The sequence below is a fragment of the Strix aluco genome, chromosome 15, assembly GCF_031877795.1.
Source record: "Strix aluco isolate bStrAlu1 chromosome 15, bStrAlu1.hap1, whole genome shotgun sequence".
In the NCBI taxonomy this organism is placed as follows: Eukaryota; Metazoa; Chordata; class Aves; order Strigiformes; family Strigidae; genus Strix; species Strix aluco.
Genome location: NC_133945.1, coordinates 15513656 through 15538704, shown reverse-complemented (window position 1 = coordinate 15538704; position 25049 = coordinate 15513656). Strand labels below are relative to the sequence as shown.

The following is a 25049-nucleotide window of genomic DNA, read 5'->3' as shown; positions in this document are numbered from 1 at the left end:
ATTCCAAACATGAAAAAAGCAGATGTTATGAGAGCCTGGCACATGACTGCAAAATACAGCACACATCTTCAACTACACAGAACTGCATTCTTTCTACTGGTATCTCAAGTGTGAATTACAAAATGGGCTCTTTCAAAAATGAGAATTAGTAGAACTTTCAATACTTTATGGAAGATTGCAAATTACAGGATAAAAGCTTATCTCTATGAGTTGCAGTTCAGAAATGGTGGGAAAAGCATTTTGAAGTGATAAAAGTACAAGCAAAATAGACAAGAGCTTGGATGATGCTCTACTTAACAATCCTCTAATTATGGATGGATGTATCATTACATGATGAAGTACATTAGTAATACATCCCTGTTGGGAATTCTTCAGTCTCTTCGGACCCACAACAGACTACAGTCTTACATGAACGAGCCTTTTGGAAAAGACTCTGAGAAGAAGTACATTAAGTTCAAAAACAAGCAGTAACAGAAAATTCCAGCTTACCTAGGTGATATTCAGAGGCTATAGACTCCTCGGAAAACTACAGTATAAAGGGATAGCATTGTACTTTCGCCATTCTTTTAGAGGACTCCACATGGTTTTTATTATACTGCTTACATACAGATCAATAAATAGAACTAAATTTTGCAACTCAGCTAGGCAATAAAATTACACAGCGTACAAAGCCAAGTTTATTTTTATAAATTCAAAAAAACAACCTTATAATCCCTATGTTCAGAGTGCGTTAACAAGTCCATAAGGGAGGAATTGCTTGTCTGCAGTTCTTGCCAGATTAAACAAATACAGATATATTTTAAAACAATGACTGAATTTACTTTATGTAATTCCCTTTGTCCTGCAGAGTGACCTTCCTCACAGGTCAGACAGCCCTACAAAAGCCACAGGTATATTCATGCTCCACTTGAGCATTTTGAGCACCCACACAGGAGAGATCTTAGCAAAGCAAAAGCCTTTAACAAGTCCTGGGACTGAGTGGAAAATTCACTTGCAGGAAACAGAGCACTTCTGCAAGATAAGGCAGCTGTATCACTGGTAACCATTAGCTTTATAACTACAATACACACATTGGCTGTTACTCACTAAAATAATAATAGAAAAACAGTATAGGCAAAATCTGTCCAATTCAGATGCTAAACATTAACATAAAATTGTGTTGTTTAAAGGCAGTGTACTTTACTTGTCTACTCCTGAGCAGAACAGTCTAAAATAACCTCAGTTACAATAATAAAGAATTTTTCTAAATTAAGATTCATCGCACTCCTATTATAGTATTTAGTCTTCCTAGATAACTACGAAGTCCTTCACAAGAAAAAATTGCATTAAATACCTGTGGTATACATCCTCCTCTTCTTTAATAACACAACTAACAAGTTAGACATTCAATTCCTTATTTTTCTTGTCACTAAAATAAAAACCCCTAAAAATTAATTTAGCATATGTTATTAATTCTTGGTAGCCAAGGAGACTTGGACTTCCAACCCTGGTCCTACGATTTCTTATTTTGAAACTCAGCGATGTTATCTAAGTTGCTGTAGAGAGTTTTGATCATGTGAATCCAATTTGAGCTGTGCTCATTAGCATGGATTTCTTTTAGTAACGTGAATATTATTACTCATTATTTTTATACTATTTATGAAATTGCAGCGATGCAGTGTTAATACTCTAATGCTTGTAAAATAGATCATGGGACACTGGCTTCAGAGGGTTGTGATTTCCTGTTAAAATATGTATTTTTCAGAACACGTAAACATAAAAGCATTTAAATATCAAATATACAATGGAATAAAATTAAATTTTCACCTCATTGGGCCTTTCTCAATCTAAAGTAAGTTAAATTTACCAGCATGATGGCCACTGCTGATAGCACTTTAGCTTTATCAGGCAGACAGACAGCTACTTTACAGATACACAGTAGTTTACATTGCAGATGAAAGCACAGTGTTATGTGCAATTACTGTAATTTGACGACTGTTTTATTGAAAGTACATTTTAATACACAAGCTCCTCCTGCTGGCATGTCTGCAAAATGACATTAGCGTCAGCCCAATGGGAAGTCACTTCTCCCTTCTGGAGGAAAAACGACATCGAAAGAAAAAAGTGTAAAAGGTGCAAAATGAATTCCCCTAAAATGAAGAAATATGAATTAATAGCAGCCTGTCCTGATAGGCATGGCTGAAGTAATAAGATCATCTTAGGATAATTACATGAACACCGATGTCTGTGAATGAAGGACAAAGATTGCAAGTAATTCAGCTAATTTAGATGATGCTACTCCAGAACAAGATATATCCAGTAACCAAATTAGAGATAATTTGTCTTAAATGTCTTAGCTAATATTTATAATAAAAAATTCTAAGACAAATCATTATGTTATGTAGGTTTACAGAAACCAATTTATATCTGAGGAATTCAATCTCCATGCATCTAGCATGAAAAGGAAACTGGAGCTGAAATTGAATTGATCAGCTTCCATGGAAACAGATGTTGTACGGGTAAAAAAGTTTAGAGTATTAAAAAAAAAGTCATACATTTAAAAGTATATATCTTAAGCCCCTTTCCATCCTCTGCCAAAACCTGATGAGAAAAATTGCCCTCTCACTTGTCTGTTTCAGCTCTAGCTTTTTACTCTACAATTAAAATGATGACTTTCAAATAACACCCAGAAAGTTTAACCACTAAATTTGGGGAAAAATGACCAACCATCCCCAAAATGCATGGTAATCAAGTAGGAGGAAAAGATTAATCTCCCATTTCTTCTATCTCCTGTTACTAGATTTAATACCTTAGTTCTGTCCTTGAGGTCAAATGATACTAATAGGGTCTCTGACACTAAACAAGACACCTTTTTAAACCTATTGACAGTTCAACAGGTCAGATATTCCATGAACTCTTGAGCAGAGGTATGAAGACCTTAAAATGATCCTGTCGGTATTTCTGGCAAATGCACATGTAGATGAAATTGAGACACTTCTTCTGAATCTATTTTTGCCAATCTGTGTTTGGGATTGAGGAGGAAGGAATAAGCATACCTACATGCAATGTTTGCAAATCCTCTCATTTGTCTCATTCAGCAAAAACAGGCTCCAGGTTAGTTTTTTGGGGTTGAGTTAGGGTTCACCTATAGTTGATAGTTTTACTTAGATTAAAATGCAAATTTAAAATATGTAAATCTAAACCAGGTAGTAGCTATTCTAAAGTAACTCTTTCAGAACAGTTACCCCAACTCCCTTTGGTAAGCACTTACTCTTTAAGTCTACATCTGTCTGAGTTATACCTGTTAAGTTTTAATATAACATTCTCCCTTTCATTCTATTACCTTCTTAGGCACTGAAGTCTTAATGGGGTTTAATTTTCTAGGCTGACTCTGGCAGGCAGTTAGATGCTTGCCAGGCATTACCCTGTTCAGCAGTGGAATGTCCAAGTACTAAAGGCTCAAGTTCTTGTCTACATTCTCACCTTGTCTCATTCTGAAGAAAACAGCAACCCGCTGAGGCAATCAATTCCTTCTTTCCACCAGGTCATTGTTTAGCTTTTAAGCATTCCTGACTGATTTGCCCAGCGTTTGTTTGGATACCAATTCAGTTTCATTGATTTTGTCTTCGTGTCAAGTTCTGCCTGAGGTGCATCTATAGAAAATAGCTTAAAATAACCGGTCTTTTTAATCAGCCTCTAGTTTATTCATACCTTTCATTTATCACTCTCTGTGTATCGAAATGTAATCCATGTCTTGATTTTTTTTTTTTTTTTTTACATGCTTAGCCTATGGAACTGCAGTATTCTCTTAGATCATGTTGTGAAAATTTACATGAAGAAATTAATTTCCCATCTCATTGTCTACTCTTCAGGATAAATTAGAGAGAGAAGTTTCTTACAAAAATACTGTAACATGTCTGCAATTGGAAATACTTTTGTACAAGCCAGAGATCAGAGAAAAGAAGTAATAAGCACATCTTGGAAGTGTAGCAAAGCTCAGGATCAGGTATTTCATATATATTTCTCACATGTAAATGCATCTCTGGAGACATTAATGATTCTAGCTTTGCTTGAGTTGTATTAAAAATACCTCATAAAGAAAGACATTAGCTGGCAGATAAATTTGGTGACTCTTTTTCACCAGTTTCTTGTGTTATTAATATTTTTGCTTGTCATGATAATAATCTGATTTCTGGTTATAACCCCAACATTTAATGTGGTAAATTGGGTTCAGGCAGGCAGTCTCCTCGAAAAGGTAGTATTAAACAATGCCTATACTATATTAAGAGATCCTTATTAGACAAATGAGAACTAATTCTGACTTGCCATTACAACATACCTCAGCACCTTCTTCTGCCAATTAAAATCAGCTAAAATGCCTGTTTAGTGGCATTATTAACTAAGACTCTGACTTCATCAAATAATTTTATATACTCAAGTAACTCTTGCTTTGCAGTGATCTGGGTGAAATCCTTGTTTACAGTTGCCAAAATGTAAAAATAATTGCAGCCACATTCCTGCCATCACTCCAAATTTTGTAGAAATGAAATATAATTATTAATGAGAAAATGTGATCTCCATCTATTAATACAAATGACTGAGTTGGGATGTTTAAATAGTCAGCTATTAACAGAAGAGATAGAAAGATACAGGTAAAATAATCCCTCTACAGTACACTTCAACACTGAAACTCCTGAAGACACTATTGGAGCAAAGTTATCAGGTTAAAAACTGAATAATCATTTCCTATCAAGACTGGATCTGAATTGATCAAGAAATGAAAAGCATTAATTCTGATAGTCTATCCAACTGATTAATATACAGCTCCTTCTACTTCCACATACATATTTCTACAGCAGTACACAGTATTCATATTGGCCTATCCAATCTCTTCTGGCTGTGAAATAATTACAAACACATAGTCGCACTTCCATTTGTTATAATTTGAATGATGCTAACTTGAAAGTTCTCGTGCTACAAATCAGTTTCCATACCAGCATGAAGAAATTTTATTCATAAACATCATCTGCATTGATATTTGAATTTTTCTGTAAACGATGACACTGTATGTAAATCTGATCAGATTTTTTCTTTTCTTCCACTAAATTTACTTTGAAGTTGCCATAACAAGATGGTTACTGTACAGTAAAGGTTTAGTATCCATTAGTTATATCCTATAAAATGAATAATATCTATGATTAATTTTGGATTAAATACACTGTCTTGCATTCAGGAAATGCTCAGAACCCTGTAAAAATGACCTTTCATTAGTTTACACCTGAGCAATACTTATACCTAGAATTTTGTTCCTTGGCTTTCTAATGCATAATGACATCCACATTTGGGAGCGGTTACTTTCAATTTTTTGTGGTGTCTCAGCTAAAATAACACAATGCATAAATTCAGTACTCACTAACTAACTAACCAGAAAGCCAGAAACCACTGAACACACACATAAGAGAAGAGTTCACCATAATACATTCTGTATTTATAATTGATATAGTTTTCTGTGTATTTCAATGACTAGTAGAAAGGCAGTAAGTTTGGCTATTCCATCCATTTCTATTTAGAAATCGCCAACATTCTACTCAGTTGGGGGTTAGCTGAATTTGTGCAAACAGTACAGTCTACCACTTCTCAGTGATAGGTAATTTAATGAACAAATGGTTCAGAGGCAGAACATGTTCCAAGGTTATTTATATAATAACAAAATGTAGGATTTGCTTTCAGAAGAACGCTGTTCAGTGAATACCTGGATTTATTTTTTCCTGCTAGTACTGTAATTGTCATCTTTAAGGAAAGCAGAGACAGATCTAGGATACATTTTTATTGAAAATCCTGAGGTAACTAAAAACAGAAGATGTGCATCAGGATTCACAATACATCATATATGTAAAAATAAAAGGAGTAAAACTCTTGTTTGACAAGTAGCAATTTCAACGTGCTGAGACAGTCATGCATTACAGTGACTAGCCAGGCACTTCCTTCCCTATATTCACAAGCTGTTTGCATGCAAAAACGACATGGAATGGAGACAACTTTAATTACACGAGTGTATGAGAAGCCAGTAAAAGGCTTGTGAGCTACCCACCTCTAGTTTACACAGAACAAAAAAAATACAAAAAGTCAAGCACCTTTCATTCCAAGTGGTGGGGAGAAAAAAAAAAAAAAAAGATAAATATTTACCATCTTCTCTAATTTGCCTAATTTTGCCAGTATCACAGAGAAGAAAAAATCTGAGAGCTTAAAACATTTCTTCCTACCTGTTCATCCCTATCATTTACCTGATACTGAGCTCACTAATGTACTTAATCAGACTAATTTCAGTTAAAAACTTGGTGCATATTCCTGCCTTCACCATGTCTGACTTTTAACCTTCAACACTGCATAATTCAGCTTCATGGGTAACACAGCACAGTTACTAGTCTCCTGTTCTGGACATCTACCACCCACGTTTGCATTTGCTCAGGGAGCAAATAGCTGTTGGGGTTTTAGTTGTGAGCTGGGGGTAATGGCTCTGGTGTAACTAGTCAGCTGCTGTTTCCCTGTTGAGAGGCTTTGTCCCCTCCATGCTCCTTGACTACTCTTTGCTCCAAATTCAGCCAGGCAAAAATATATGCCCACAAGCACTAGCACTTACACTTTTCAACATAGTTTCAATAGTCTCCTTGAGGATTATGTAACTTGGTTGTCTTTGCTTTGAGGTTTGCAAGTGAACTGCCCATCATAAAAAACAACCCGCACAAACAATTACTATTATTATTTTCTTAAGAACAAAACCCTTCTTTTAAAATCACTATAAAGGCAAATGAAATGATAAAGAAAAGTTGTGATCAAAACATGTTGTTTTGATCTTCCAAGCAAGTGCTTGAGTTTTAATTGCTCCATCAAGTTAAGAGGTATCAGCTGCTTCTCTCAAGTCTCTTCATTTCTCACGAAGATTACAGCATGATATTAACATATGCAATAAGGCAGAAGAGAGCTGACATGACCGTTCTCAGGGACAGATTCAGATTTGAATGGATGTCATGTTAACAGTAATAGCTACAAATGTGAAAAATGAACTTTAAAACCGCTCCTAGAATCCTACAGAATCATAAGTCTTTTCTGGAAATGTTAGCAATAATAAAAGTAAAGAACAGTGCTTTATAGCAATCACTGTTTCCAGTTTTTATTTTTTAAATACTAAGTACACGCTACTGCACTCCAACCATAAACTTGATACTAATAGGCATCCATGACCTAAAAGCTCAAAAATATAGGTCTTAATCTCAACCTCTGGGAGCTTTTAGATTGTTCTTAATTTTAGCTTATATTTTTTTAGCTTTCCTAAGCAAAAAAAAAAAAAAAATTCACACTGAGTTGGTTAGCACATAGAAAACAGTGCACCTGCACCTGGAAACAATCACAGAGAGAGAGAGTTTAGACTTGGCATAGTGGAATTAAACCTTGTACTCTCTAAATAAACAAAAGTAATCAAGATGGGAAAATATGTAAATAAAGTACTGAATTGTGTACTGTCAACAAAATAACAAGGGAAATGCTGACTTTGTTCTTGGTAATGAAGACAAGAACTAATGTTTACATTTAATCCAACACAGAAAGGGAAGCTAATCAAAGAAGGTATGATGTTACCCGGTAAATGACTAAGGGAGCCAGCTTGGGATGCAACATTCTTGATGGATTAGACAGAAACTAAATAAGCATCAGACTGGCCAGCAAAAAGATGACCACAGTAATCAGCAACCAAAATCATATCTTCTGTTTAGTTAGATTTCAATTATTTTCTCTGTAAGAAAGAAAAAGGCAATGATAAATGTAGGCTCATGCTTTTTTTAATTACGACTCCAAATTAGGATAACAGGAAGCAAAATTTGCTAGCAACTCCAGTGGGAGTTAAATGCAGAAGTACAAGCTCCTGAAATTTGGGGTCAGTTCTCCAGGTATCATCAGATTCAGAATCTTTAAAAAGTGTATCATACTGGTTCTCTCTAATTCAGATGCAAGTTTACCAATGAGTTCAAAATAAAAATAAATATGATTTACAGTAAACTTGCTCCTTGCCAGAATATTAAAGAAAAATCAATTTAGGACAATGGTGATCAGCTGTGACTCTCATATTACTGGCAGCCATTTAAGTGTAACTCCAGCACTGGAGTCGTACGCCTGGCAACTGGGCAGTAGCAGCTTGGGAGCTGCTGAATGTTCTTAGTTCTCAGCTACATAGAGAAGCTTGTAAATGGCTGCTGCTACCCGAGGTATCTGCTTTTATAGCCCAGATGAGTTTTATCCCATAAGGAAGTTACGGGACCACAGAAAAGGCAGTTTCATCTCTTACCTATGAATTTCTCAGGAAGTTCCTCCTCTGCTTGGCTCTTTAAGGTTTGTGGCTTTCGGCCACATGAAGATTTTGGTGTTAGGAAGACTAGCCAACCTTGATATAGGACATTTTATGGCTCTGAATAAATTTTGAACTAAATGGTAACTGAAAAAGCTGCTGAGGTATCACATCCCCTGGTTTAGAAATAGATCAATGAAGTATGCAGAGGACAGTATTACACATCAATGTATATAGTACCAGAAGGCAATAAGGTAATGCAGAATTTTATCTCGGTTAGGTTAGTTCTGCTTTGCAAGCAGCAGCAGAAAAGTCTTAGAAGACACCATATACAGCATGTGCCTACAGTTCCTCCTTGCAATATTACTGTACAGGCCTGTAAAGGACTATGCTGATGCAATGTGAAGACTATTTATGCCCCACATAGGTGCACAGGTGATATACATCAACTTGACTGCAGTAACAACAGCTCTACAGTTCGACATGAAGCATTTTTAATCATATATGTACAGCTGCCCTGTGCTTAGAAAAAGCTGGGCACTGGATTTTGTTGGAGTCTTCAGGACTTAGATGCATTTGACTCAGCTGTAGCACTAACAGTCAAAATGTGATAAAATATTCAGTCTGCCTGACAATGCAAACCAGCCCCATTTTATTTCCTTTTGGTCAGCCCCTAGCTATTCTCAATGGTTAGTGCTTTGATATTTATCTCTTTTAATATGTAGGAGTCTTCTACTAAAAGTTTTTTTTAAAGGAGCCAGACATTCAGAGTTGTTCAGTGTATTTATGATTTACCCAGAAACTGTATTAAGACTAATAAATTAAATCTCTTACAAAGAATTAATTTATGAGTTCTTAAAGGTTAGAATAAAATTTCAGAAACAAGATTTCAGAGCTAAAATAGACATGGAATAGTAAGAAATGGGCTCTTTGGCTCATTTGGCAGTTGCAAAATTAAGCAATTTTATGCAAGCTGTTTACAAGGCACAGATTTCTAACACTTTCTACAGTGAACAGTAATCCCTGCAGACCCATGTATTAGTGGTTCTCCTTCTTACTACATACCATGCGTTGTACTAAACTCTTAATATTAAGTGCAATTGTGCTACACTTTTAAAATCTTAATCTAAAAATAAACCTTCATACTGCTGTTGGTATAATCAAACTGGGAGACTGTGCAATCAATATGTGAAGATTTGAAGGAAAATGACTCTGATCTGCTCAAATCCTTCCTGTAATTTCTGTCTAAAATTGGGTTATTTTAGCAAGAGTAAACTGAAGAAGCCTGTTTCACTATAAAGCAGATCTGCATGACGAAATCTGCAGCCATTCCGATTGCATCATCATAGGCAAGAACAGCCTAGTGTTATACTTAGACCAGTGTTGTAAATATGCAAAGTACTCCAGTTATGTTGTCCCTGGGTTAGGGCCATACTGAAACAGTAAGTGGAACAAGCGTGAAGAGGATATCTGTGCAATCTCTGCATGCTGCAGATGAACCAGAACCCTGTGATGAAGCTACCTCTATTATTTCTACAAAGACCTCAAGTTCAGGTCATACTGCACTTCTGAACTGACATTTGGCCTAATTTGTATCTACAGAGAATGTATTTGGAGACCTCTGAAGCAGTCTAAAGAATATTCCTAAAAACCTAGCAACAATCACTTTCTTTACTCATTTGTTAATGATGTGAGGAGATATGGCAGGGAAGTATGCATGCGTACCATTAATTTTTGTTATTAATAGATGAGTGCCTATAATTATACCAAGTTATTCAAGAATCCTTCAGCTAACTGTTCATGGATTCTGCTATCACCACAGAAGTGCCAAACATATTAAAAATACACCACAAAAATAGCATCTGAAATACAACAGAATTGAATGGACTATGTTTATAGCTGGCAGATTAGCAAAACCAAGGAACAAAGCTTCTCTAGGATGTTTTGAATTTCAGTGATGGCCTGTAGCTAATTCATGCTGTTTTCACATGAGAAACTGATGGCTGCTGAAATATTTTTCAATACAAGTTCAAATGAGGAAACGAAATAACCCACCTCCTTTTGAAAAACTGTGCAGTTAGGCATAAACAAACTTGTTATGGTCTGGATTAAAGCCAAGTACATGCACAAGTACAGAGATACCTCCCTTAATGAAGATTATTTGCTTCATGTATTTGAATGGATGCATCCATTTATCCATTACTGTCAGTGTTGCACAGAAAGGAGTATGAATAAGCACTGGAAGACTGCAATATAAGATCTATAAACAGATTTTTCTAAACCACATTTTCATGAGTATTTCTTACCGTTTCATATGCTAAGAGAAAGGAATAAAGCTTCTATATCCATCTCTCAGCAAAGCCTCTTTCCCTCCTCAAAATCTTTTCCACTGTGGAAAAGTAATTAAACTTAATCTTTGGTTTTGTTCCCAGTGAAAGAAGCATTACAGAATAGTTTTTCTTGCAATACTCCAAATCTAACAATTACATGAAGAGAAAAATTTTAAAGTCATGTTGTTTCATTAGCAAATTCATTTTTTTAAAAACCTGCCATTCTAGCAATTATGTAAAATTTACATATGGGAGTATATTTACACACACATGTTCTGATTTAAAGAACAGTGTATTTTCAACACTTATTCCCTTTTTTTTTCACTCCCTAAGAGATTCCTCAAGGGCAATTGTACTGAGACACTGACATTTCAGGAGATCTGCAGCAAACATCATAAACTCATGTTTGAGAGCTTAGCTTGCGATATTTCTGACAATGGATTACATAAATACACTACGCCAAAACTGTTTGCAAATGCCATCCTATGCCAAAAATGTTTGGAAATGTCACAGAGAACCACCCGATATGAAAAGGGCCCTTTCCTTAATCTGTAGCGATTACTTCTGCACAAAGGCCTGACCTATGGGCTACAGAACACAGAGTGCTTGACTGATGCTTGCTGTGCCCCACTGTGACTCTCATCAGTAGGAACAAAAGCATGCAGTGACTTACAGGAATCGTTCGTTGTTTTTCCGCATCAGATATCCTGAAAAAATACCATTTTCAATTTCACGGAGTATCAAAAGGACAATTTGGTGATAAGATAATGGGTGTTTGGGAACTAGAGAGAGAACACAGGTCTGTTGCCCTGACTAAAGAAGATACAGCTAACCTGTTAGGTCATGTTACTCAGTCCCTGGTTCCTAAACAGTAAATCCACTAAATCACGCTCTCACTGGAGAGTGCTGCCTTTGTATAACAAATACATACATACTGGTCTGTGATTTCTTCCATTCTTCCACATTTTCGAAAGTCTTGGAATAAAAGTGATTTTTTAGATGGCCTGAGTTGTTGGCAAATACCTTAATCAAGCCTCCCTTTTAATAGAATTCAAGCTGAAAAGGGCAAGTCCAAGACTCTCTTGAACATACACTCTGAATTAAAGCCACTGTTGTTTGTACCTGGAGTTATATGTCAGTTTCAAGACTCTATATAATATTTTTCTAAGTAGAGATTTGAACTTCTCATGGATCCCCAGACTGAGTTTTTTCCAGATCATAAAACTACACTAGTCTGGCCTGGGTGACAAGTGATATATTTGGCCATGCAGACTGGTTAAATAAAGTCAGAAGCCCTTAAATTCCTTTCAACACATCAAAGAAAGTGAGGAGTAGAAATAACCTCACCCTTTGTTAGAATAGTATGGCTTCAAAAACCTCTTAAAGTGCCACAATTGCATGGTGTAAAACTTCCAAATATATTATGAATACAATATAAATATATTGTAAGTAAGAGATTATTTGGTTTGGTTTTTTTCAGTTCCACTAATCAGTTTCCATTCATTCTGTGAACACATATTCAAATAAATACTTCCCTCTTTGGTTGTACATTTCAAATTCTAATAATAAAAAAAAATTTAAAAAAAAAATCACTGAAATTGATTTGGGCTATGACAACTTGTCAATAAAGAAAATACACAATCCCATCTACTCGAAGCCCTCATGCTACACTACCTACCTGAAATCTGCTTTCAGCTGTATGGAGAACGTAACTGAAAATTTCTCCTCCTGGAAATGTCACAGGCTTTTCCAGTAATCTGCCATTCCAGAAAAGAGATCAGATTTTGGAGCATTTGAGCTATCACTGTACACGGTGGAATAATACATCATCAAAAGGGGTCTCCTCTAAGGCACTGTTTTGAAGATCATGAATGGTAACTAAGGGTTATGGATCCCAGAGCTCTCATATCCATCTGCACTTGCACACAGATTGCTCTGACTGACCAGATGGCTTCTTACAAAACAACATGTTCATATGAATAGTTTCCAAAACACTTTCTGGTGGTACACTTATTTTCTGTACGAGACCTGCAGATGGTTCCCTTCCCCTACCTATAAGTTCTCCAAAATATATCTCCTGAACTAACTGTTATGCAATCTTCAGCTACATATGCTGGTATTTGACTGTGAATATCTAAATCTGGCAATTTTCTTAAAATAATCTCCATAAAGAGAAACTTAACAAGCAAATATAGATCAGCTAGTTTAAGTGCAGCTGTAGAATAAATATTACAGTGTTTTGCAGGATTTAGTAGGCCAAAAAGTAAGCTTTGAAAGCCACAATTTCATTAGAGAGAATTCATGTAGATTTGGGCAAGGGTGGTCTTGTTTAACTTGTATTCTTTGACAATATGCCATGGCATGACAAAAAGCCATGGCAAACAAGAGTAATTAAGTGGGTATCAATGCCTTAGGTTTGTCATTGTCATGAAGTCTGATATCAGATTCTACTAACCAGGAGGTAATGTAACAGTGGCCAGGAAACTGGCTCAAGAAGGGTAAATTTTGTGAAAAGAATATTATTCAGATATATCAGAGATATCTGTGGGGTGTACAAGTGAAGCAGCAAGATACCTGAAACAATCCTGAACAATCATGCAATGAATTGTTCTTATCATCCACATTCACGATTATGTATTCATTTAGTAACTGTCACTATAGAGACAATTTAGTGTCTTCCCACCTGCTGAATAGTTTAAAAAGTTATACTGAAAAAAAAAATTATCTTCATATCAAATAAAAATATTAACTTTGATTTTTTTTGGCCAGTTTGGTGCCCTTTGATGACTTGGATGCTACATAAAAATATGTATGAGGATGTGACATACTATTCTGTATGTTTGTGAACCTTTTATATAGAAAATTCTGTGCCCTTTTAAAATATTATATTAATATTTAGAACTTTGATTGAAAAGGGACAGAAAGATACAGAATGAGAGCTGCCATGTGTTGGAAGGCAGACACCATCATATAGTAGGGACAGCAAAAATACTTAGGCATCTGCACTTGCTTACAGTCCCAATGCTTTAGCACATTCTGAACTATTGATTGAGTTGCGAACTCCTCTGTGCTCTTCTCCTCTGGAAAAGTCAGCTCCAGCAGAATAATGGGGCAAATTGTTATGGACAGAGAGGATAACTAGGAAGTAGTGTCCGGACATGTATAGTCTCATTAACTAGAAAATTTAGGAAAATACATAGAAAATAAAACCCTTTTTCATTAAATTAAGTATATTATTGGAGTAATATTTTTCAAAGAATCCTACTCAAGTAATCATGCCAGAAACTGTTTTACATTGTAAAAATATATAACTAGACAATTGCAAACAAGAGTATTGGACTTAGCTTCCTTTACAGATCATGTATACTTGTTAATGAACACCAAAAAAATCCAAAACTTTGATAATTACTGTTATTTGAAAGGAAGGAAGAAAGGAAATGCCCTGTAAGATTTCTTAGCTATTCAAGTAGAAATACGTTCTACATGCTGACAAGAATAGCTTTTATCAATGCTCTAGAGATGTCAATCTCTTTCAAATGTAAAAATTTCAAATGTCATTATTGTACAACTATTAGTAATCAGATGCACACTAGGAGCTTAATGGAAAGCAGTCTTATGTACATTGTTTTGTATTTTACTATTTTCATGGTTATACTTTGCAACTTTTGATTATCATTTTGTATGAGAACTAAAACATGCATTTGTTTTATCCAAGATTTAAGTATAACACTATGGCATTCCATCTAGAGACAAACACAACACAAATAGCATATTAACCCACAGCAGAGCCTGCTGAACTGAGAATACACCTATGTCAAGCTCTCAGTGAGGCTGAATTTAACAAAGAGAGACTGGTAAATGGAGTTGACAGGCAGACTTTGAGGCTCTGGGCAAGCCTGGCTGAGCTATGCAACCTGCATAAACTGAGCAGCACACACAACTAAAAGACTAACAGAATGCCACAATGAATCAGAGATACAAATATGGTCAGAAACAACCATAATATTGCATGTGGAAGAGTTGCTGGTTCGCTTACCTAGGCAAGTGTTTCAGTTTCCTATATTTTTTCATACCTTAGGCTTAGAGAATGAGCACTGTAGCCCGATACAGATGATATCACAAATGTCTGTTTTAAATAGTACTACAATTGCCATCTAGATTTAATTTTGTGAGGCTGCACATATGCCCCACACATGCATATTTCGTAATTTTATATATCCACTTACTGTATATTGATACCAATAAACAGAGACAACAGTTTTAGAACTGTACAAGGAAAATGTTTCTTACTGAGGAAATATGGATATGGATTCTAAGGTTTCAGGATGAGTAGTGGTTATATACTGCTGCATGGGAAAAAAAAAAAATCAATGTATAAATTACCTTAGAATCTATTGAACGCTTACATGAGCAAAAATTGATTTAAAACCATGCAGACGATGAAGTTAAAGAGGACAGAAAACATTTTCCAAGCTTCTAGTACTAAACAAACAAAAAAAAAGTGGAATTTTACATCTAGACATCTTGAATTACGCTGAAAGATTCCTCAGAAGCCTAAAATACGCATGGAAGCATTTTCCAAACCTTCATTTTTAGTTAAATACAAAGTATCATCTTCACTGGAGGCAGATAAATATTAAATAAAAAGAACTTCAAATAGTCTGAATAAAACTCAGTTCAACAGCTTAGCTTTTAGTTGCCCGTTATTGGTGATACTATAATCTCATTAACTCTGAGCTCAGCTTGTATATTCAGGATACATTTAAAACCACTGGAAGAGTTAAAACTAGAGGTATGAAAGTTAAATGTGAGTTAAGCCATGTTAGCTGCAATGGCCGAACATCTTTTGGCCTGGGTTTAACAAGGCCAATATTCTGAAAAAACAAGGATCATCCTTATAAAATTATCAACTTAAAAACCTGTCATTCCTTAGTTAAAAGGAAGTTAAAATATTTGCTCGGTGAAGCAAAAAGGAACTTTCCGAAAATATATTCAGGATATGAGAAGGAGAGAATGGGACCTTATAGATCTGAGGATTAAAGGAAGAAAGACAAAGTTTTATCCCAGTACCCAGAGAAAGGTATACTGAATGACCACCAAGATGGTCAGACTTACAAAGTAATCTCTTCTTGGCAGTCATTTCCTTTGCTCTATACATGGGGTAACAAGTGAATACAGAGTATTAATTGCACCAGACCTTCTCATACCAAGATCCTACATGGAGCTGAATTCTTTACACCCAATAAGAATCTTTTTAAATACCAGAATCACCTACGTATATATTTTTTCAAGGTTTATTTTCAAAAGGAAAGACAAAATACCTTCTACACAGTGTTTAAGTAAAAATTCTATGCCTATGGTGAACCTCCTCTTTTGTTGCTATTTCAGCTACCATTGCCATTTCAATAAATGAAAGCAAATCCCAATCGCTTCTAATGAAATGGCTTCCTTTCTGTGTGCACAAAATCCAGTAAAGAAAATAAAGTCCATATGAGTGAGGGTTTTCATGTTTCCCTCTTTTCATTCTTCCCCTCCATCTTTCCTTTTTCACCTCATTTTCACATACATTCTCTTTTATTCAGTCCAAACTGTCTTATTCAGTCTCCTCTGTTTACAGCACTCCTCTACACTTCATCATTTATTCCTTACTCCTCACTTTCTCCAGTTTTTCTTTACTAAATCACATCAGCAGCCACAACACAGTTTATTACCCAGTACTTTCCTAGATATTGTTTGCTTCTCTTCTCTTTATGCCTAATTGTTCTCTCAACAAACTCCTGTGCTGAGCTGATTCTATGCACCTGAGTCAAATCTCTGTTGCCCAGAAGTCAAGTCATTCTCACAGCTCCCCATCTAAACCAATTCTCTCCTGCCTTTACAACCTATGCATCGTTATCTCTTTCAAATCAATTCACCTACTTCACATTTCACTTTGCCTTCATTTCACATTTTCTTTATTACAATGTAGACCACAACTCCCTGTCAACTCTCTCAGATTTTCAGCAACCCAGACCTCCAAGTGCAATACTGGACTGCCCGAGTTTGTGAGGAAATCCTACTGAGACTTTGACACATTTTTATTCTACTGTTCCACCCTGCAAAATATATTTTTTGAAAACTACCAGTTTTAAGGCATTTTTTGTACGCTCCCCAGGCTGAAAACCTCACTTGAAATCTCTTACTGGACAAGTCACTTCAGTTTAAAGAATGACTCTGGTGAACAATTGCCTACTGTTGCAATCTGGACTGGTTTTATGCCCTGTTGTTAAATTAATTTGAATGAGAACCTAGATGCTGTGCACCCTAACATATTGTGATAATGACACCTTCTTGGGCTAAATTCTGTTCCTATATGTCATTGATTAAATATATTAACCAGTGCTGATAGACAGGAAAAAGAGGGTAAAGTGAGCATATTGGTACAAACCCACAATGCTTACAAGAAACATATATTAATTCTTTATTTGAATGGCAGGTAAAGCTATCATATGGCTAGCCTGACAAGAACAACTTTATTCTTTTATTCACTTCGGAAAAATCATGCCACATTATGAAAGAAAAGGTTTCAAGACAGCTGTCAACGTTGCTGAAAGCAAAGAAAAGGTAAACCAATTGTTTGATACCTTATTCTATACTAAATGCTTTTGTGCTATCAAGAATGAGGACAGTACTTTGAAGTACTACACACAATTATATTAGCATTTCATAGTTAGGATGCAAAAAATTTGTTCCAGATTCATAACTGGCATAAGGATCTTTAAAGAATATTGGATCTCTTGTTTATGAATTAGGTATGGACAAAACAGTAGTTTATGATTTGGCTAAGCAAATCCACCTTGTCAAATACTTGCTAGTTAGGGGAATATGCAGTAAGTATGCTGACAGGAATGATGTGGTTTTGGTGATGGGCAATAGAAAATGAGTTGATTCACACTTAGACCCTAAGCTATAGAACTCTGGAGAGGGTTTTAGACAGTCTCTCAGTGCAATGGCTGGATGTCTAAAAACTTACTAGTTACCTCTTTCTACTAAAATAACAAGCGATCTCCACATTTATTTTAAATATCTGTCTTGCTCTATAAATTGACTTCATATCTGTATAGGATATATTTGGAAATGGATGGTACTTATATCTTATATTTTAAAATTTATAGTCTTAAACAGCATTATTCTCAGTTACCGGGGTAATATTTGCTGTAAAAATCTCAGCAGAGAAAATGGACAGCTAATTGAGTTTTTCACAACTGGACTTCAAAGGCGTGGGGCTCCTTTGTCACTGCTGTCACTAGAACTGAGAAAAAAAAACAACCTGACCTTCAAGGAAGGACTAAACTTTCCAACCACAGGAAGCAGAAAGAAACCTCTTTCCGAAAAAAAGATACAAGCCACAGAAGGAAGAATTTTCAAACACAGGGAAGGTGGTAGAGAGTCTTATGAGTCATAGTCACTTGCAGAAGTGAGACACAAACACCTCCTTTCCTATTCCACATTTTTCCTATCTGTGACTACTCATTGCTGGATATCAAGAACTGGTGCTCAAATGCATCAGTCTTTCAATTAACTTGTTTTTATTCAAGATAATTTACAATCTCAGATGTTTTGATTTAATACTGAAGCGTATTAAAAGATTTGACTTTATTGGTGTAAATTAACCTGTACTTTTGAGTACTCAGCATTACAATTTATTGTTAGATTACTATCTCATTGACAGAAATGTGAATTTAAAATAAAAGCTGAGAACTGTAAGAGAGAAAAACAGGGATGGCAGAGATTAAAATTATATTATTGCAAGTCTCTTTTCTGATTTAATTTTATGTTGTTTGCAAAGTAAAGAAGAGATTTCAAGTGTATTCTCCCTACTTTGCCCAGCCTCAAAATTGAAACTTTCTTTACTGGCTCTAGAGCCTATTCTTTGCTACCAATTTCAGTACAGAAACGCCTGAATACATAAAGAGTTCACTTTTTAACAAGGGAGTGCATGTGACTTGCTTGTTACCAAGGAAACGGGATCACTGCTGTAATGACACAGAACTTTAACTGGCTGTGTGTTCTTTTATGAGAAAAATCTTAATCTCTTCTTGCACTGCTGCAGGCATGTTAGGGACATAAACTGCACAGTTTAGAAAACCTGCCTCTTGCTAAAGACTTGCTGAGTTTATTGGCAAGCAGTAAAAGAGCAAGACGAAAAGGAAGAAGTAAATGCAATGAGAGCGACAACTCTTCTCTCAGAATGATCCTTCATTACTAAGCCTGTTGTTAACTGGGAGGGAAAATGACAGAAGTGATCAATACGATTCCTGGGGCCCAATCAAAAAAACATTCAAAAGCATCTTGATCCAACCAATTCCTTAGTTAAACTGACCCACATCCCATGTCGACCCAAATTGCCTAGACTAGGAAAAATGGTTATGCAAAATAATTGCCATGCACAAACTGGGAACCAGATGTAATCAAGAGTAATAAAAGGGACTCGAAGTGACATTTAAACTAATTCTGCATGTTATAAAAGGTGTTAAATGAAAAAATATTAGGTAAATTGATGCCATCATATTTTCATGGTAGGCAACTTGGCATTTTCACTCTTTCTTAGAGCCATTTTTATTATTTGAAAAAGACAGATGGAAATAGACCCATCAGAAAATGCACAGCACAGTTAAAAGCTCATTTTGTACAGCACTGAAGTTTGCTGTAACGTTGAACATGGCTTTGTTCAACATAATCTCCATTTGTTTCAGAGCTTTATAAATTGTGTGTTTATAAAGGAAACCAATATATACCAGTTAGCTACCAACAGCAACATATAAAGTGCTTTTTGACTGTTAATATCAATCTACTTGCTTTAAATTTTTGCCCCGTTCTTTTAAACCATGCAATGGAGAACATTTATTGTACATTTCTACACATGTGAAAGAAATACCATACCGTACCCTCTCCCTCATTTGTTTCAACAATTTCATACACAAGATATCAGTACTGCCTGTTTTAACATTCTTATTTTCTCAGGCAGCATTAAACAAGAGTTTATTCTGAGACAACTGTAAAAGATCACAAGTCCTCAAATGCTTCCAAAGGTGGCTGGAGAGTATTCAATTCTAGTACAGTATACACTAAATTATTCTTCTCATAAGCACTGTAAAGGTCACTTTGAATAAAAAGAAGCATGACAAAAATCTGCTTGATGGAAATATGCTCATAAATAGATATTTGTGAGGCCTGTTCGACAATTCATAGCAATTAACATTGCAGTGCAAGTCTCACTGTCTCTATTGAGATGGTAATCAGTGTAAGATTCATGTTATTTAAAAGCAAAGTTTAATTTTTTTTGTTAAGGGCAAGACTCAATAACGAAGCAATAAATACAACACACAAAACCCTGCAGTATTATGGAGTTGCTGTATGACATACCAGTTTTATTTAGCATCACACCAAGGCAAACAAATGACAAACACCTTTTCTCTGAGATGTCTTAGTTCTGGAACAATACCACACTGAGGTGTTTCATTAGGGTGAGTTTAGAAGGATGTTGTTCTGTAACACTTTCATTATTACCCGTAGTCTACAGGAGGAAGTGTTTTCAATTTTCGATTCAATTCAATATACTGAATATTGAAACACTTCTGGCTCAGTACTGCCTTAAAAGTGAAAGACTGAGAAAATCCAAGTGAGAGCAAGAAAGTGCAAGCAAGAGCAAGAACACAGGTGGGCAGGAGTCCCACACATGCACATAAACGGATTCTTTCACCTGAATAAAACCTATTTACACTAAAGCACTGCTGGTAAATTTCTCTTAATAAGACCAACTGCTGGAAAAAGAAATACAAGCTATAGAAATGCATCTGAGGGGAATAAGGAACTAAGAAAACTGAACAGAGTTTCTTGTCCTTTTTAAGAAAAGATTAACTACAAAAATAGTTTTAAAAATATCAAAACATATATTCTACCATCCAAGTTTTTACTTTGCTTAAATTTGGAACTGAAATGTAAAGGATTACAACATTTGTATGTAAAGCAAATCTTGTTGATTTTTTTATGCCTCCTGTAAATTGTTAGGAACTATGCATAATATTCGTCCTGATTAAAAACTGTCATTTAAGCTCTAGCAGGTAGTTACTTGACTACTAACTTCTGTAAAACTACTAACAGCAGAACCAAGTTGAAGTCAGCAGGTATCTCAAGTGCTGACGGGTATTTGGAATATATCTCCATCTACAGCAACTATCTGAAGACTGAGAATGCTGCTAATAGTATTATCATGATAACTATCCTGAAATTAGGACATTGTAGATGGAAATCACTTTGGCTGAATCGTATATATTAACTCAGAATGGTTATCAAAAGAAAATCACACATCAGAAAAACATTGATGGGGAAGATGTCAATTCTGTTAAACATGAAAGAATTAGAGAATGCCACACTGTAGGCAGGGCAGAGGAGAGGGGCAAACACAGGGAACATGAACACAAATTTCTACATATCATTGCTCTGATCACAAATCAGACTAAGGAGCTTTTCTCTCTACAATACTTTTAATAGCATCACTGTACTATAAACTGCTCCTTGGGATCAAAGGAGAGAAGAGCAAATAAAGTTTCTTGCTAGTACGGATACATTAGTCTTCCTAGCATAGGTGGCATCTTCCAGAATTATTTCAAGGGAGTGTTTTCCATACACACACTCTTAACTGACATATCTGTGCTGGAAATATCCTCAAAGATAAACTAAGATTTGGTCAATTATGTACTCAAGTTAAAACAGAGCTTCCTTAACTCTACTGCAATGTCTTTCACACACAATAGAATAAAACTATGCTACAGTTTGCATTATGGAGGCAACCATCTTTCACAGATAACTGTCTTTTCCTAGCTCAATTTATGGATTTTAGCATTTATTCAGACCATTTAAGATGGCTATCCCCACTGGTAATAAACTAAGAAATCATTTTGCAAACCTTAGGTCTGAACAAAATAGGAGGATGAAGGACAGATTTTTACCACATGGAAAGAAGTAGCAGAGTTGCAACAAATGCTATCTGACAGACTTGACACACTTTTCCAATGACTATTCAAGATTTTAGTGTCCTATACTTTAAAGCCAGGATCAAATTTTTTTAATTATTTCACAAATAACCTGTCAAATCCCAGACAGATCACTTATAAAATCAAAAACTACAACAGTAACATCATCTTCGTTTGGATATAACTAGCTTTATAAAGTCAAATGCTTCTAGTAAGCCTCAAGTACCAGTATTTCTCCATATTTCCTTACTATATTCAACCCATCTTCCTTTTAACATTAAGCATTCTGCATGTCTCTCTTCCTGCTTATTCTTGCTCTCTTTATCACTGTTTCTACTCCTCCTGATATATTTTTTCCTTCCTCATTTTCCTCTAACATTCATAACCCCTCTCAACTACTCAGAGCAGGAAAAAAAAAATAATACATTTGTAGAAGGCCATGTAATACATGTCTCCAATGTTGATATGTGCCAAAACACAAAATAAAAGACAATGTAACATCATAATACAATTATTGCACAAGGAAAGGAGATTTAAGTATGAATTCTCGTATACTTTGACGAAACAATTTTTGCCCTACTTCTTCACATTTCAGTTAGATCAAAACAGGCATGATGCTTTTTTTAAGTTTGATGTCAAGCCTCACAGGTTATGAGAGACTAAAAACAAAACTGTCAGTTGCAAAGTGAGGAATGTTAGAAACCAAGAATAACAGTGAGACAACTACATGTTTGTTAAGAACAATCCACTCCGAATATTTTAATTGTATCATTCCACAGAAGAATAGTACATTTCTGCAACGGAATTTCCTGCATTATGTGAACATGCTAATCAAATTTTAGATATCTAAGATATTTTTACTTCAACAATCATCAGTGCTTGGCAACAAAGTTCTATTGAAAGATAAATATTGTGTAACATCTCCACATAGTTTTATAAGTAGATCAATCAATTAACATAGCAATAAATTAGTTTCATTAGCATGTTTCAGGCATTAGGAGGTGCTTTACTAATTAAAAGTCACATATTTAAGCAAACGTTTTTCCCAGTTTGTTCATGTAAATTATATTCCTCTTTATCAGACTGCTTACTTACTGTTACAGAATGTAACTGAGATCTGTTAAAGAGGTACAATGACAAGTTAATAACACAAGCTGCCACATCAAAGGATGCAATCAGGTAAAAATCTGGCCACAACACTTTAGGATGCATTAGCTGAATACTGTCATTTATTCTATTAGAAGGCACAGATATATACACTAATAGCTTTAAGAAGTGTCATGCCATCACAAACTATTAACCTATTCAAAATCGCATTTAAAGCTTCCTTGCTTCACATCAATATTGTTTTGCAGTGTTTCAGGGATTGCTTGTTTGCTTTTAATCTTATTGTTTATCTTGTAAGACGCTAACAGCAGAATACCAGCACCACATACACTGCAAACTGAATGGACAGGACAATTTCCCAAAACACATATGTAACTAAAGGCCACATATCCTACACACGTAACTGATACAATGTCTAACTAACTAAATATATAACCATACCCTAACTACATGGATGTCAAAGGAATCATCTCAATGAGTATTTAGCGCTCACATATAAATAGTCATATCAATACCTGAAAATATTCCAAGCTAACTTTTTCTGCAGAATAAAATTACAAAGCAAAAACATTCACTGCTGGGTTGATATATGTATGTGTGTAGGCTTTTGTTTATTTATGTTATATATAGATACTATGGAATTCAAATAAGAGGAAGGATTCCCATTCATTCAATGCATAAATTCTGTATTAACTATAATTTCTGATATTTTGTTTACATGTTAGAGAAGCATACTTTAGCATTATTTTGCTTTTTCATAGAATCATCTTTTGTAGCTTCTCATCCAGAAAGACTAGTGAAATACTACTACTATACAGTACTATCAGTCCAGCTAAGCAAGTCCTAAAGGGAGGAAATAATTAGAGTATTTTAGAAACCTCTCTGTAGCTATAAAACTGATTTCTTATAAAATGAGTCAAAAAGCATTAGAACATGACATGAGAAGAGTAAGATTACAAAAACATTTTTTACCTTATTTGATATTTAAAATCCTGCAGAGAAATTCACAAATTAAAATTCCTTTAAATTTTTATTAGTTCATGAAAGCCTCATCTCAATACTGTCACTGGCCAAGAGCATACTAAAAGCACTGTTTTAAAAAAGTTTTTCTCCTCTATCTTTATACATAAATATATTAGTGCCTAGATATTCAAAGATCTTTCTTAAAATAATACTGCAAAAACGTTTCTATGAAGAGGTTTTAGTTCATTCTTTATACTAAAACAGGGCTATACAAGCCCATTATCTGCTGTAAACTACCCCTTGTTAAAAGATGAAGCTCTTAAATGAAATACAACTGATAGACTAGTTTGTAGTTAAGTTCAGGTCTGAGCAAATGTTTTTATTCCTCTAAAATATTTTGAAAGTAACTTTGAAAGGGTCTATTTTCAATTTCTTTAAAATGAACTCAGAGATACAACATCAACAGGAACCTCATAGTAATTTTCTTAGAAGATCTATTTCATTCATGCTTGAAAGCAACATTTTAATACTAGCAATGGTACAGAAGTTAATGTTCTTTTTACCTCTCATACCTTTAATATACACATTTAAATGTTCTCAATGACACTGACAGTTGCAAATGAAATAGAGATGATAAGAAAAACACCAAAATCCAAACCAAACCAAACTTCTTCGACCCACTAAGAACAAACATCTATTCTTCCACATGATTTTAACTTTGTGATCTGCAAGACCAAAAGCAGATACTTGGCTTTACATACTGTTTAGTGCTAAATAAATCTTAGAGTAATATTTCCAAGGTGACATTTCTGAGTGGCTGTTTGGTTGGTACTGAAATTTGCCTGCCAGTTGGTTCCTGTATCTCTCTACCATGTTTCTCATAACTTTACCTTCCAGGAGGGAGGAAGCATTTATAAAATGAGAAAGAAAGATAGAAACAGCGAAATTTTTGCTACAATTTAGCTTGGTGACTCAAAGACAACTGACACAAAATGCCTAAGAACACAAGTTTTGCTATCAAGTATGTTGCCAGTAATGTTATCCAGTGAAATGAAGACAACATATTTTTTGAACGTTACAATCCTCTAATCATCACAGAGAACCAATGACTCCTCTGGTGTTCAAACACATCCCGCAGACAACAGTTTCTCAGAATCTGTTCTAGCCTCTTTTCTGACGATTTACCAAACAGATTCTCTGCTTTCTTTAAAGCATATGTTTGAGTAGCTACCACAAGAGAATAAATGTCCAGCTCTGCAGCTCAGCAGAACATATAATTGTTATCTAGAAACTGTTGAAAGATGTAGCTGTGGCCTA

At 35.1% G+C, this 25049-nt stretch overlaps 1 protein-coding gene across 6 annotated transcripts in view; it reads right to left on the bottom strand.

Moving 5' to 3' along the window:
* The window catches only part of SNX29 (sorting nexin 29), a 147157-nt gene that overhangs the window by 18143 nt on the left and 103965 nt on the right, over nt 1-25049 (bottom strand). The window contains exon 21 of one of the 6 annotated variants that reach the window (XM_074841333.1): nt 490-526. The exons of 2 other annotated variants lie outside the window; for them this stretch is intronic. In XM_074841333.1, the coding sequence (XP_074697434.1) occupies nt 508-526 (19 nt within the window). In that variant the 3' untranslated portion in view covers nt 490-507. Of the gene's footprint in view, nt 1-489; nt 527-3568; nt 3646-22390; nt 25047-25049 lie in introns of those variants that run through there. 3 more of the 6 variants (XM_074841332.1, XM_074841334.1, XM_074841331.1) reach the window with 3 other exon arrangements.